The following is a 15023-nucleotide window of genomic DNA, read 5'->3' as shown; positions in this document are numbered from 1 at the left end:
GGCGTTACAACGTTCACCAACTGTCGCTTTCACTGAAGACTACTGGACATCACTGAGTAACCATAGTTACCTCGGAGTTACAGTGCATTATATTGATGGGCAGTGGGAGCTGCATTCACATACTCTAACTCTAATGAAAACAGAGAGACATTTGGTTTGCACAGCAGAGCAAAGTTTAAATAAAGTCAGCATACTTAGCACAGATAGTGCAAGAAATATTTTAACTGCTACTGTGTAAAGGGAATAGCTACTGCAGTTAAAAAGCAACTTATTTGTTTAAAGTATAAAGTTGTATTGTGCAAACCAAATATTATTGCACTTTTGTTCATAAAACACTACTTTCAAAATAAAAGTGCGCAATAGACTACTTTTGAATTCATTATTGAATTTTAAATCATGCGATTAATCATGATTAAACATTTTAATCTGCCAAGCACTAAATATAAATTAAATAACAATAGGAACAACAATGCCAAAAAGATTGATAATTTCATGTGTAAGGTGCTAAAATAGGATTATATAGCAATAGCAGGGATATTGCACAAGGAATAAATGAGGTTTAACTCCTATCGCACTTTAACCTTGGTACTCTAAATCTACAGTAGATGAAGGGTTGCAAGGTCAGATGACCAGCCAATTCCTATTCAGCAAACGATGCATGAGTTTGGGGGGCCCTGGGTTGCTGTGGGGCTTTAAGGAGCTGCATAGTTGGCTTATAGAAAAATTAGAAATTAGAAATTAGAAAAGAAAATTAGAAAAATAAAAAGATATAAAAAGGTCCAAAATCTTAAGGTATGCTGTTCTGCTTCATTATTCCTCAGGATCAACAACTGATCATAATCATGGTATATTAGTATTAAAGTTTTAATATTAGATGATGAATTGACAACTGTTTATTTATTGCCAACATGTGAAACTGCTTTACCTGCTCCGTGCTTGTAAAATGTCCACCGTGGTCACCGGGTAACTTCTCTCTTTCTCTCTTTTTCTCTACAAACCTACAATGATTCACTCAGCGTTATTACACCATGCGGTCGCAAAGTTAGTGTGTGTGTGTGTCGCAGACTGAATATATCTCCGCTGTGGAAGAAAATAAATGCGTCAGCTGATCGGTGTTTATGGAGATTGCCGGTCAGATTAATTAGTAAATTGTAAATAGTGATGTGAAATAATTAGTCAACATTTCAATGGTCAATCATATTGCAGTTTTATTGAGCAATTCTGGATCTGTAGTCATTCACAGATTTTACATGTTTATTTTTCCTGAGTTACAGATAGGGTTTTCTCCGGAGCCTCAGAGAAACAGTGTGATGATGGCTGTGGATACCATCAGGAGGAAGACACTGGAACCAGTGGGTATGGCACTGTTACACAAGTCCTCTTTGCAGCATTTTATGGGACCTATACAGGCATTACTCATCATGCAGCTCTTGATGGTGACACCTGAAAAATATAATGGAAAAACCCCAGTGTCATCGACAACAAAAGCCAACAGGCATTCAGTACATAAATATATCAGCTCCATCTATTTAAATTTATTAGTGATAAATTGGTCTGTTGTGGAAAAACAACTTACCCTTCATCGTGGTTGTTGAACAACTGTCCATCATGGAAAGACAAGTTTGGGGCTGGCAGGATTCACTGCCACTAGTACATACGTAGCATTTCAGTCCACAGGCTACACAGAAACACAGTCACACATGAGTCACCCACAATTCACATGTATAGCATTTCAAGGCCACATTCTATACAGAAATACATTATGGAAAAAATATTATTACTCTACAGAGAGGTTGCTTTGCAAGTGGTGGTATTTTATTAACATCCGAAAAATATAGAATATAATGATCACACTACTTTAACTTTCGAGCCACTACCTTTTTCATGTTCAACAATAACTTTAACACACTAATAACTTTAATGTGTTTGTGTTACGTCAAGCTAAGATCATGATTCATGAGCTGTTCTTACCTGTAGACAGAGTCACCATCAGGACCAGAACTCCATAAAACTGCATCGTTAACGGAGAGAACAACAATCAACCCTGAGAGATGAGAATGACTGTAGAGAGAAGATGTGAACTCTCCTAAAGTCTGTCTTTTATAGTCCAACTTCTCAGTCTTCTTCATTTCCTCACAATGTCTCCTCCCATTTGAACTAAAGCCAGCTCATTATTCTCAAGACAACCACGCAGACTACACATAGTCTTGTAAATAGATACAGGAACTAAAAGTGACATGAAAATAGCAGATACAATCATTAATTGAGTTCATACATCAACATTTGACATTTATTTTGCAGGGTATGTACAAATTCCAAAACTCTAATGTAAAATGTTTTGTTAAGTTTTTTTAGATGGCATTTTTATATTTATTTATTTTTAAGAAGCTAGCCTGGGGGTAACCCATTTTATCTTAGTTGGTCCTCTTCTTCCCTCCACCACTTTGACTGTCGGGTGTTGAGTTTTGAGTTTTTAAATGGCGATGCAAATTGTCTGTTGACCCAGAAATATTATTGTGACAGATGTTACACTTTGCTTTGCCGTTTTTTTCGTCTATTTAATTAGATTCACCAACTCAGTTTGTTTTGGTTCAAGTAAATGTTTCAACATTTCATCTAGATTGGTAAGTGACTGAGAGTTTTAAAGACATACTCTCAATGTGCTAGGATCTGGTGTGCTGAACTCTTCCTCCAAATCTGCTGCCAGATCAAGAGGTAGGGGTGAATGACCCACTGCGCCACTATGGCAACAGAGGAAAGCAACGACCCAGAACCTGGCACAGGAGCGCAAGCAAAATAGGGTTTTAAGAGGACACTGTATAAGGGCCAGAGAACTTGGCCAGGGAAGGAGAGCCAACTAAATACAGAATTGCCAGAACTTGATCACCAGGATTAAATTTACAGTGTTCTCCACGTTGAGACTTTTCATTTAATTTCAGCTGTCTGTAGATTTTCTCTCACCATTTGCGTAGTACAGCTGCTCCCTGAAACATTTACACAATTAACGTTTTTGGGGACTCTATGGTTTGTCCGTCATTGTGGAGGGTGGCTAGAGGACCTTGAACTGTGTGACCAAAGACCACATCACTAGAACTAAATACCAAAGTCTCTTGGTAGTCCCTGGCAGCTAACATCAGCTATGGTAACCCCTGCTCCCAGCCGCAGTCCAAGTCAGGGCAATATGCATTAAGAAGGGACTTCAAGGTTTGATGAAACCTTTCTAGAGCTCCCTGGCTCTGAGCTTGGTAGGCGCTGAACAGAAATTAGATCCCCAATTAGATTGAATAATCTTTGGGATTGACACAATTGTGTCAAAGCTTTCATAGCTGACTTGGTGGTGATGTTTCTGAGGGGATAACCTGCACAATAGCATGTAGCCTGACATCACTGTAAGCAAAGGGTTATTAACAGCTTTGCAGCATGGCAGAAGACCTACATAGTTATGTGCTCAAATGGATGTTCAGCAACTGGAATGGGATATGGAGGGACAGGTTTGATTACCTGGTTTAGTTTTCCAGTCAACTGACATGTGTGGCAAGGCAAATATGTCTCTTTTTAAATGAGGCCAGTAAAAATGTTGCATGACTCGATTATATATCTTTCTAACACCTAAATGCCCTGCAACGGCATCACAAGCAGTCTGATGTACAATAAGTTTTTATGTAGAGGGCAAAACAATGTGCACAATATCATCCCGCTCAAAATACCTGCCTGGGTATCCATTTTCTCACCAACTGGCCGTCTCGGAGAAGGTACCCATAGAGTACCACAGAAGGATTTTGGGAAGACTCTATATAATAACTTTCTACCTGGGAAATTGGTAATTTAGGTACTTCAGACCAAAGTTGATTTCCTAAGATGACCTGTACTGTCCTCATAGGCAAAGAGGGGTGCACCCCTATATGGTCACATCTGCTTGCACCAGATTTGAGATAAGGTTCAATTTATGTTGTGGAATAGGAAAGACTGCAGACACATCCCTTGGACCCCAACACTGGAACCAGTGTCTGTTGTCCTTTAGGAAAGAAAGGTAACACAAAGTCTACAATAAATGAGTTCAGAGCCCCTGATCTCTTAATATTATTACAGGTAGGTTCTTCTCACTCTCAAACAGTGAAACAAAACCACAGTCAATCTCCAAATTATTTTGTCAATGATTTGTCTGTTCTTGTTCACAACCTCAATCACAAGCTCTGACAAAGTGGGCTTTGTTTGTGCATTTACAGCCGCAAATGTCACATCCTCTTTGTTCGGCATGCAAAAACCTCAGATGTTTTTTCTGGTGCATACTCTGGCTTCATTTTTTTTGTTGTTTCTACAGGTGCACTTACATTTCTCACTAGTTCCACCAGAACCGGAAAACACCACAAGCACATATCTGTGATGCAGTGGAAAAACTTTGTGGCTTTTCACACTCACATTCACCACAATCAATCATAACACCTCACAGGCACTTTGTTTCAAGGTACTTATTTCATTTAATCTGAGATGACTGCAGTGTGTGGCAGTAGCATTGAATCTAACAGTTGTTGGTACATAGCTAGACTAGCTACCTGTAATAGGTATCAAACACAAAAGACAAGCCACTGACTTTATAGGGACACAGACTAGGCAGATGTGCTGTGAAGCACTGCCCGCTTCCTTTTAACACCAATGCCCATAATTTTAATGATCACTGTTTTCTTTCCAGATTCACAGGTGGCCTGCAGAAACCAAAGCTCTGGTTGCAGATCACAGTGGAAAAAAGAAGTGGACAACACTTCAGATCCTAACTTCACCACAAAGGACATGACGCATTTTTCCTTTTATGCAGAAACAATACTAGGTTGTTAGTTATTGTTTCAGAACAACAGTAGCAATACCAACATAATCAGACTAACAACTTGTAAATTGGCACATGAATTAAGCAATGATCCCCAATTGATTCACTTATGGCTTCTCTGGGGTAAACATTAGCTGCTGCAGCCCCTTATAACTGAAGGGTATGTGAACATTCACTGGACCCCTGCAGCGATACATAAATGGCAGTATATAACATTATTCATGAAGCACCTTCTCCATATAAGAGTAACCATAAGTTCAAACCGCTAAAAAAGTTAATGCTGGTTCGGATAGAAAGGTGTCAGAAAACACAGTGCATCAGTTTGTTGTGTATGGGGCTGCACAACATTATGACCACCAGCGTGTCCAGGTGGACATACTGTTATGGCTGATCGGTGTAGATACTGTACTTTTCAAGTGCTGAAATAAACTCATAGAGCCAGTTTACACCTGTTATTAGAATGCGTCTCCACATGCATCTCCAGTGACCACTTGTGATCAGATCTCACTTCCCGTACTCTACACAACATTTTGTCAGTCGTTGTCCATTATTACTGTCTTTTTTTTCAGTGTACCATCACACTAGGCCATCGCTTTTACCTGCGCTGTCAGCAGGGATTTTATAACTGAACTTTATGAGTAGGACATATGCTTTTTCTTTTTTTGACTGTGTGGAAATCTTATGGGGAGAGAGAGAGGGAGGAGAGAGAGAGAGAGAGAGAGAGAGAGAGAGAGAGAGAGAGAGAGAGAGAGAGAGAGAGAGAGAGAGAGAGAGAGAGAGAGAGAGAGAGAGAGAGAGAGAGAGAGAGAGAGAGAGAGAGAGAGATTTCCACAACAAAAAATTGTTTTGAAACTACCAAAATAGTGTGAACGGATAAGCCGACAGCACGGAGCGAGGGCGTGTCGGTCAGACAGTCTGATAACTGCACAGGTCTCTCACTAAACTTAATAAAGAGAAATGTCCCACAAAGCAACGTTACAGGACCAAACAACAGTAACATAGTAACTGTCTTTGGCAACTTACATGAGGGGAAAAAAAAATACCACAGCTGTATGTGCAGAAGCGTCTGTCCTTCTGTCTGTCCTCCCGCCTGTCCTACCGACTCTTCCGTTACATTTCTGCCCGAAAAACAGCGTCTGTCACCGGCGAAAAACTCACGGAGTGTATGCGATTAAAAATCACCGCGACTGCCAGCCCTCCGGACCGAGACATCAGTTTACGTTCCACCGGAAAACATTCTCCGTCTTGCGAGTGAGGGAGTCAGACAGCGTCCAGTTTACTGCTGGTGATTATGTATGTGAGCCGTGCTAAGGGTGGATAAATTAACACAGGTGCCGACAACGCCACCTAGGTTTTTAGCTGAGGCCTAGGACCTCTTAGAATCACCAAATTAAAGTTAGGGTAAACAGGTTCTTTCATGTCGGGGGAGAGCAGTAAACAGTGTTATTTTTAAAACAATGAGTACAGCCAGTAGAACACAGTTGAACACAATTTATTTTAAGATAAGTAAAAACAACTAAAAGCTCTACCTTCAAAGAAACTAAAAACAAAAAACACAAACAACTAAAACCCAGCTAAAATAATGCGGGACGGATGGAGTGGGAGGTCAACAACGGCAGTCGCGGGTCTCTGGTGGCGACCACCTGCTCTTCACCTGGCTCCGCTCTTAGGCAGCCTGTCGAGGGAAACCCAGGGCCAGTCAATGTCCTTTAACAAGGCACAACTTTATATATTACACACTACACAAACACCGGTCTAAAACGGGACTTACGCGGGAGGGAGAAGTTTTACCTTCTCCCAATTATAGCCGCTAACGGTCGGTGTTTGCTCCGGTGTCTCTTCAGACCTCTTCCAGGCCGATGATCCGCTCTGTCTCTGTCTGCTTCCTGCTGTCCGGCCCGTTGTGCCCTCCGTGTCCTCCCTCGTTCCCTCCGTGTCCTCCCTCGTGCCCTCCGTGTCCTCCCTCGTGCCCCGGGTGTCTTCGATAGTGTCCTTTTTATCCAAGAACAGTCACTCCCCTCTCTGGGTCCCAGGTGTAAGTCCTTACTCTTGATTAAGGCATGTCTCCGGTGGGGAAGTAAAACCAACGAAACACAAACACACACACCACACTTCAAAATAAAAGCATGCTTAAATAAAATCAAACTTCCCCCCGTGACATCTTCCCACACTTTAAAGTTAGCAGTCCCTGCAACATGTTATGAGTCTCTATAACGGACTGGAGTTTGTCAAAAGTTTACCCTGGTGGAGCATCATAGGGCACCCTCAGGTTCCACATTCACAGGCGGTATGGCTACCGGTGCTGGAAGGAACCCGTAGATCATGGGCTGAGTGGGTCCCTGCATCTGGACAACCGGCTCAGTGGTTGGTAGCGGGACTTCGGTTGGGGGTACTGTACACACCTTAAGTGAGTTCCTATGGATATTTTGTATTCTGCCACCCTTCTCTGGCTGAATCTTGTACACAACCCCTGTATCCCCCACCTGCTCCAACACCACCCATGGCTCTGGGTCCCACCAAGTACACAACTTCCCTGCCCCTCGTCTGTTCCTATCTCGCACCCACACCCTTTCCCCCGGTAAAAGTGGTAACGCTTTGGCCCTCTTGTCATAGTGCTGCTTGTTCTGGGTGGCTGCACTCTCTATTCTTTGTTTAGCCAGGCTATAAGCTAAGGACAGTTTCTGCTGGTGGTCTTGTACCCACCCACCTACATCGTGCCTCATCTGTTGGGGACCTACACCTAATCCTACATCAACAGGAAGTCGCAGGTGTCGCCCAAACATGAGGAAGGCAGGGGTATACCCAGTCGCACTGTGTGTGGCGTTATTATAGGCGTGTGTCAGTTCGGGCAGATAGTCGGCCCAGTGAGATTGCTTAGACGTCTCTAAAGAGCGGAGCATATTTAACAAGGTCTGATTAAAACGCTCTGCACTGCCATTTCCTGCGGGATGGTAGGGAGTTGTGCGGCTTTTAGTTATACCATAGGTATCACAAAATTGTTTCATCAGTGCAGATTCGAAATTGGGTCCCTGGTCAGAATGGAAACGGGCGGGGCAACCAAATGGTTGGATCACATGGGTCCACAGGGCCTTTACTGTAGTCTGAGCTGTTTGATCTCGAGTGGGAATAGCCCAAGAAAAACGGGTAAACAGATCAGTAGCAACAAGAATGTTCTGGTAGGTGTCTGTGGGCCGACCTAAGGACAAAAAGTCCAACCCCACCACTTCTAAGGGGTAGGATACTGTGAATGGATTTAGGGGGGCCTTAGGCTCCACCCTATTTCGCTGCAGGTTACAGGCAACATAACCCTGCTGCAACTGACGTACCTCCCTCTCCATATCAGGCCAATAGAACCGCTGACGGATCCGGTTTAGGGTTCTCTCCACACCAGCATGGGCAGCGGCTTCATGGATCCTCTTCCAAACTTCTTGGCTCCTAGATTCTGGACACACAATCTGGAAACACACTTCGTGTGTGCGGGTCAATCATTTTACGACACAGTATTTTACTTTTAACCTGAAGTTCTCTCTTTTGTTGCAACAGTCTCTGGGCTCTAAGGGACAATGTCAGGCGCTCTGGTCTCGTCGGTATCATTTGGGTTTCCACATACCTCTTAATGATTTGAAGGTCCGCATCACCAGCTTGCGCCTCCTCCCACTCTCTGCCTGTCCACTCCTCTTCACCTCCCTCAGGGGTCAGTTCAATGGCTGCCGTGACTGGAACGGTTTCCAGTTCAAGGTTTTCACATGAGGCATCTGCAGTCAGTGGGTTAACTGGGAACCGAGACAGGGCATCTGCATTTACATTACTTTTACCTGAGCGGTACTTGATGTCATAATCGAAGGAGGCAAGCTGTGCGACCCAGCGCTGTTCCATGGCACCCAGGCGAGCTGTCTGTAAGTGGGCCACAGGGTTATTGTCAGTGTACACCGTGAATCGAGCTCCAGTCAGATAGTCTTTAAATTTCTCGGTTACTGCCCACTTAAGGGCCAGGAGCTCTAGTTTGAAAGAGCTATAATTTGCATCATTCCGCTCTGTTGGGTGTAGGCTGCGGCTGGCATAGGCTATCACTCGTTCTTGCCCTTGTTGGACCTGGGCCAAGACTGCTCCCAAACCATGATTACTGGCATCTGTGTAAACGAGGAATGGCAGGGAGTAATCAGCATATGCCAAAACAGGTGTTTGTGTTAAAGCTGCTTTCAGGTGATCAAAGGATGTCTGGCACTCTGAGGACCACTGTACCTTTCGGATTTGCGACTTTTTATCAGCAGGGATGCCTGTCAGCAATTGGTTGAGGGGGCGTGCAATCTTTGCAAAGCCAGAAATGAAGCGTCTGTAATAGCCAGCTAAGCCAAGGAAGGCTCGTACCTGTCTTACAGTGGTGGGGATGGGCCAGTCTTTTACGGCTGAGATTTTGTCTGGATCAGGACTCACCCCTTTTTGGTCCACCACATGGCCCAGGAATTTCACTTCCTTCTGCAGGAGTTTGCACTTATCCAGACGCAGTTTCAAGCCATGCCGCCACAGTTTGTTAAACACCTCATCTAGCTGCTGTAGATGGGAGGAAAAGTCAGGTGAATAAATGATAAGGTCATCCAAATACACCAGTAAGGATTCTGACAATTGGCCATTTAAACATTGTTGCAGACGTTGGAAGGTAGCTGGCGCATTGCACAGGCCGAAGGGCATATGCTCAAATTCATACAGCCCCAGCGGTGTGGTGAAGGCGGTCTTCTCCTGGTCTTGGGTGTCCATCTCAACTTGCCAATAGCCACTGGCTAAGTCGAGAGTAGAAAACCATTCTGCTCTGGTCAGACTGGTCAAGGTTTCTTCAATCCTGGGCAGGGGAAATGCATCTTTATGGGTTATTGCATTTAACTTCCTGTAATCCACACAGAATCTCCAACTGCCATCTTTTTTCCTCACCAGTACTATGGGTGCCGCCCATGGGCTACAGCTCTCTTTAATGACACCTTTCTCCAGCATACCTGAGAGTAGGGATTTCATCTCTTTATACATGGCAGGGGGAAGAGGTCGATGTCGTTCTCGGATAGGTGGTGCATCACCAGTATGGATGCGATGTTGTACCAGGTCTGTACGTCCGAAGTCCTCATTATGCTGTGCAAACACCTTCTGCCATTTCAGCAGCAGGGCGCGCAGCTCCTCCTGTTGCTGCTCAGACAGATCAGGCCTGTTGGAGAGTTCACTCACCCCTATCGGCAGCTTCTGGTCCTCCTCGTCAACTGCAGCATTTACCAGTGTCACTCCAACAACGCAGTCACCTTCAAGGGACAGGTTAAGGTCGCAGGCTCCATGTACATCCGCTTCATCCACCCGGGACAGTTTGCCAAGCTTCTGGTACTGATCTAGCATCAAACAGTAGGGGTGTGGGTTAAAAACTCTCACAGGGACTCTGCCATTTCTTATCACTGCTAGGGTCCTGGCTACCCTCACACTGCAGGTCTCAGGCAGCGCTTCAATTAGGGCACAGTAATCTTTTCCCCCCAGGCTCATCCGAGCCCGACCCCACACCAGTACCTCACTCTTTGGGGGAATTTTGATGACCCGTCGGCTGGCTGGCCGCACGTACCCCAACATCCCGTCCTCTGTCATGGTAGCCTCAATGTGTCGGCATGTAGCAAATGCATCCCTCCAGACCCGCTGTCTCTGTAACGTCTGCGGGGGGGGAACAGACCCTCTGGGACATTTAAAAAAAAAAAAAACAGTCCAACAAGCAGTAACAACATTCATTCCAATGATGAGTGGGTGTGTACAGTGTTCATCCTTCACAATCACGATTCCTCTTCCAGGTATCTTAGCACCCTCTAGCTCCAGATCTAATACGGCATAGCTCGTATAAGGGATCTCCAGGCCATTTGCGGCCTGTAACTTAAAAATTATAGGAGCCTTTCCAAGCTTAGCTTGGGTAAAATGCTGCTCAAAGAGGCTTTGCTGCATTAAGGTGACCTGGGTCCCCGTGTCTAATAGCCCCGACAGTGTAACTCCTTCAATGTTTACTTCTATAGTTGGACACCTGCCAATAAATGCCTCAGTGGGCCAGGTTTCCTTTTGTTGTACTTTCAACCCCTGCCCCTCGGGCCTCAGCAGCAGGGAAAGCTAGCTTAAAGCCTGCCGAGCAGTAGTTGGCCTCCTACAAAATCTAGCTATGTGGCCGGCTTGTCTGCATTGGCGGCAAATGGGCCTACCTTGCTCATCCCAGGTGTTTGTCTGGGAAACTGGTCGTTGTCGCTCCCTATAGGGCTGTATTAGGGGCTGTGGTGCAATAACAGCTGGTTGAAGGAGCGGTTTAATCTCTCGCAACAGTTCCTGGGTGAATCCGGTCATCTGAGATTTCACGTCTTCCATGATCTCTCTCCAGCTGGTGTCCTGTGATGGAGGAGGCACATTTGGTTTATACACAGAAGCACAGATTACCTCCGGTTGGGGGTTCCCATGTTCTGTATCAAGCAACAGCGCCTCCTGTCTGATTGCAGAAAAAGTTTCATCAGGGTTACGGCGGGCATAGACCTTCAGGGCCTGAGCCAGGGAACTTTCACGCAGCCCCAACAGCAGCTGGTCTCGCAGGACTGTGTCAGGGGGAGTTCCATCAGGGTCATGTTGCCGCAACCTGCAATACAGCTCTCTTAGTCTTAGAATGAATGAGGGCACAGTCTCATCTGGTCTTTGGACACAACTAAAAAACTGAGACCTTAACACTGGGGCGGGGGTTCTGTCTCCATATAGAGAGTCCAAATACAGAAAGATTTTGCATACTCTATCCCTTTCGTCATCCTCTAAAACGCTGACCTGCCGTTTGGCTTCCCCAGCTAACGCACCCAACACAATGTCAATTTTTCTGGCCTCTGCTAGCTCTTGCGCTCCTAGTAAGCCCTGTATTTGCTTCTTCCAGTCATGATATTTCAGGTCACCATTTGGTCCTTTAAACTTTGGCAGCCAAGGGGCACCAGGATATACAGGCATCATCATATTCACTGTTTTAAAATACACCACACTGCTCTCTGTACCCGATCCTGCCGACAACGCCAAAATGTGAGCCGTGCTAAGGGTGGATAAATTAACACAGGTGCCGACAACGCCACCTAGGTTTTTAGCTGAGGCCTAGGACCTCTTAGAAACACCAAATTAAAGTTAGGGTAAACAGGTTCTTTCATGTCGGGGGAGAGCAGTAAACAGTGTTATTTTTAAAACAATGAGTACAGCCAGTAGAACACAGTTGAACACAATTTATTTTAAGATAAGTAAAAACAACTAAAAGCTCTACCTTCAAAGAAACTAAAAACAAAGAACACAAACAACTAAAACCCAGCTAAAATAATGCGGGACGGATGGAGTGGGAGGTCAACAACGGCAGTCGCGGGTCTCTGGTGGCGACCACCTGCTCTTCACCTGGCTCCGCTCTTAGGCAGCCTGTCGAGGGAAACCCAGGGCCAGTCAATGTCCTTTAACAAGGCACAACTTTATATATTACACACTACACAAACACCGGTCTAAAACGGGACTTACGCGGGAGGGAGAAGTTTTACCTTCTCCCAATTATAGCCGCTAACGGTCGGTGTTTGCTCCGGTGTCTCTTCAGACCTCTTCCAGGCCGATGATCCGCTCTGTCTCTGTCTGCTTCCTGCTGTCCGGCCCGTTGTGCCCTCCATGTCCTCCCTCGTTCCCTCCGTGTCCTCCCTCGTGCCCCGGGTGTCTTCGATAGTGTCCTTTTTATCCAAGAACAGTCACTCCCCTCTCGGGGTCCCAGGTGTAAGTCCTTACTCTTGATTAAGGCATGTCTCCGTTGGGGAAGTAAAACCAACGAAACACAAACACACACACCACACTTCAAAATAAAAGCATGCAATAATAAAGACAAAAACACAGCAAATTCAGAGTAAAAGCTGCTTAAATAAAATCAAACTTCCCCCCGTGACATCTAATTATGTAATTTAGAGTGAAAAACGTAACTTCGTCACTTTCCAGGATGTTTGGTGGGTCAGGATCTCAATCACTACACATTAGGGCTCTGCAGTGATTGGCTCTGGTGTGCACGTGGCTATGGTGGCTATGGTAATGTTAGCGGAATTCTAAATAATTTGTGAAATAATTTATTAACTGTGTCTTTGTAGTCCAAACAAAGCCGACGTTGCACACCCTTAAACCACACAGCAGCCATGTTGAAACTCTCAGGTCAGTCTGATCCTGATCTGCAGAGATATTTGAACCACACACACACACAGACAGACAGAGATTCCTTGCTTTATAGATAGATGAAGATGAGACACAACAGCGCCTCCTGATGGACTGTTAAAGAGCTCAGGAGGTCTGGACTATTATAAATGGACTTGGTCTGTGTTTTAACCTCAACTACAATTTTGTCATGTACGGACTCCTGGAAGAGAAGATGCCTCCAAAGAAGAACTGTTCCAACTCATCATCAGCGTTGTATGTATCAAACTGTGGAAAACCAGATGCACTATGACTATAAACCAAATTGTTATTGACACTGACATGGTGATTAAACATGTGGTGAACGACCACCACGGGAGAAGGACCGACCCTCCCATCGTACATATTTGACATTTAATGAGCTTTAACCTCTACAGGCACTTGACCATTCAGCACTTTCAGCCCACTGATCTGTGTGCAATATAATATGTTTGTTTGGGCTCATTGATTGTATTTTTTATTTGTTTTCTTCTTGTGGTTTCTGTTTTATGCTGTCAAACTACTATGTCGTGCTCCTACAGTGAAGCCCAAGAGTCACAGTGGACGACAGCAGAGGAGGTTAATGTGTAACATTTCCCGAATTTACAAGAAGGCCCAAACAATATGTTGCAGATAATTCTGCTTTCTCCTCACTCAATAACTCCCCAAACTGTGAGATTTGAGTCTGCTGCTTAACTCAGGTAAAAGAGCCCAAGCACATAATTTGTATTACAGTGAACTAAAAAGACAGTGTGTTTGTGTGTACTTAAAGGATACGTTAAGTAGGCGGCTGTTATACGTTATGTGCCCAGGACTCATTAGTTTACACTACATATGTGGTCAAATCCCTCCCAGACCACCTCGGGAAGTGGTCTGAGCGATCGGATCACAGCGTGTCTCGCTGGTCGTCCATGCTTGTGTTTAGAACACAGGACAGCTGTGATCGGATCACCCAAGATGCACTCCAGGTGTAATCAGTATCAGATTTATTGCCAGGTAGGTCTTTACACATACGAGGAATTTGTCTTGGTGCAATGGTGCTTAAAATATACAATCACACAAAAATATATAAATCACACAAAAATATACAAATCACACAAAAATCACACAAGAATAAAGTACTTTTAAAAATTTAAATAAAGATAAGAAGACTGTACAGAAGACGGGAGTGCATTAATGTAATACATACTGTATATACAGGGTGGGTAAAGGAGTCAGTGTCAGTGGGGGATCCAGGCCTTGTTAATGAGGCCAGCTGCAGATGGAAAGAAATTGTTTTTGTGGCATGAGGTTTTGGTCCTGATGGACCGCAAAGAGTTTGTGATGGGGGTGGGAGGGGTCAGACACAATCTTGCCTGCACGCCTCAGGGTCCTAGAGCTGTACAGGTCCTGGAGGGATGGCAGATTGCAGCCGATCACCTTCTCAGCGGAACGAATGATACACTGCAGTCTGCCCTTGTCCTTGGCAGTGGCAAACAGGTTTTTGTGTTCATTTGTGTGGTTTGTGCTAATTTTGCTGTGTTAAGTAACTTGAGACAATAAATTCAGATACAGTTCCCTTTATTCTACTTCTAAAAAACAAACCAAAAATGTATTTTGTCATAAACAACAACAACAAAAACAAAACTAATTTGTATGATGAATTGTTGAGGAAGAATTAAACAGTCTCACAGCCTGAGGGAAGAAGCTGTCTTTAAGTCTGGTGGTACGGCAGCGGAAGCTTCGGTACCTCTTTCTAGATGGCAGCAGCAGGGTGAACAGGCTGTGGCTGGGGTGGGTACTGTCTCTTTAAGCATATTTGGGCTCTGTGCAGGCACTTCACTTCACCAATATCATCTTCTGGGGGGCTTTGTTCACCCACCACGGACTCTTTCTGCCCTTCTGCACATCCCATGCCAGTTTGGGATGTTTCCAGTCAGGATACTTTCTATCACTCCTCTGTAACAGTTAACAAGAACTTGGTACAGGTATCTAGCTTTCTTAACCGGGGTGG

At 44.7% G+C, this 15023-nt stretch overlaps 2 protein-coding genes across 2 annotated transcripts; both read right to left on the bottom strand.

Annotated features, from left to right (window-relative positions):
* Window positions 1-1182: 1182 nt before the first annotated feature.
* Window positions 1183-2131, bottom strand: LOC127376562 (lymphocyte antigen 6D-like). Its single transcript, XM_051423559.1, has 3 exons — window positions 1972-2131; window positions 1577-1678; window positions 1183-1443 (listed from the first exon to the last, which is right to left on the bottom strand). Exons 1-3 carry the CDS (start codon window positions 2015-2017, stop codon window positions 1295-1297), a joined length of 297 nt encoding a protein of 98 aa, XP_051279519.1. The 5' UTR covers window positions 2018-2131; the 3' UTR covers window positions 1183-1294.
* Window positions 2132-6298: 4167 nt separating this feature from the next.
* LOC127376539 (uncharacterized protein K02A2.6-like) lies at window positions 6299-8162 on the bottom strand. Its single transcript, XM_051423523.1, has one exon. The coding sequence runs from the start codon at window positions 8158-8160 to the stop codon at window positions 7075-7077; it is 1086 nt and encodes a 361-aa protein (XP_051279483.1). The 5' UTR covers window positions 8161-8162; the 3' UTR covers window positions 6299-7074.
* Window positions 8163-15023: the final 6861 nt, after the last annotated feature.

Source organism: Dicentrarchus labrax, unplaced genomic scaffold, assembly GCF_905237075.1.
Source record: "Dicentrarchus labrax unplaced genomic scaffold, dlabrax2021, whole genome shotgun sequence".
NCBI classification, from domain to species: domain Eukaryota; kingdom Metazoa; phylum Chordata; class Actinopteri; family Moronidae; genus Dicentrarchus; species Dicentrarchus labrax.
The sequence above is the reverse complement of the archived record's forward strand: the minus strand, read 5'-3'. Positions and strand labels throughout refer to the sequence as shown.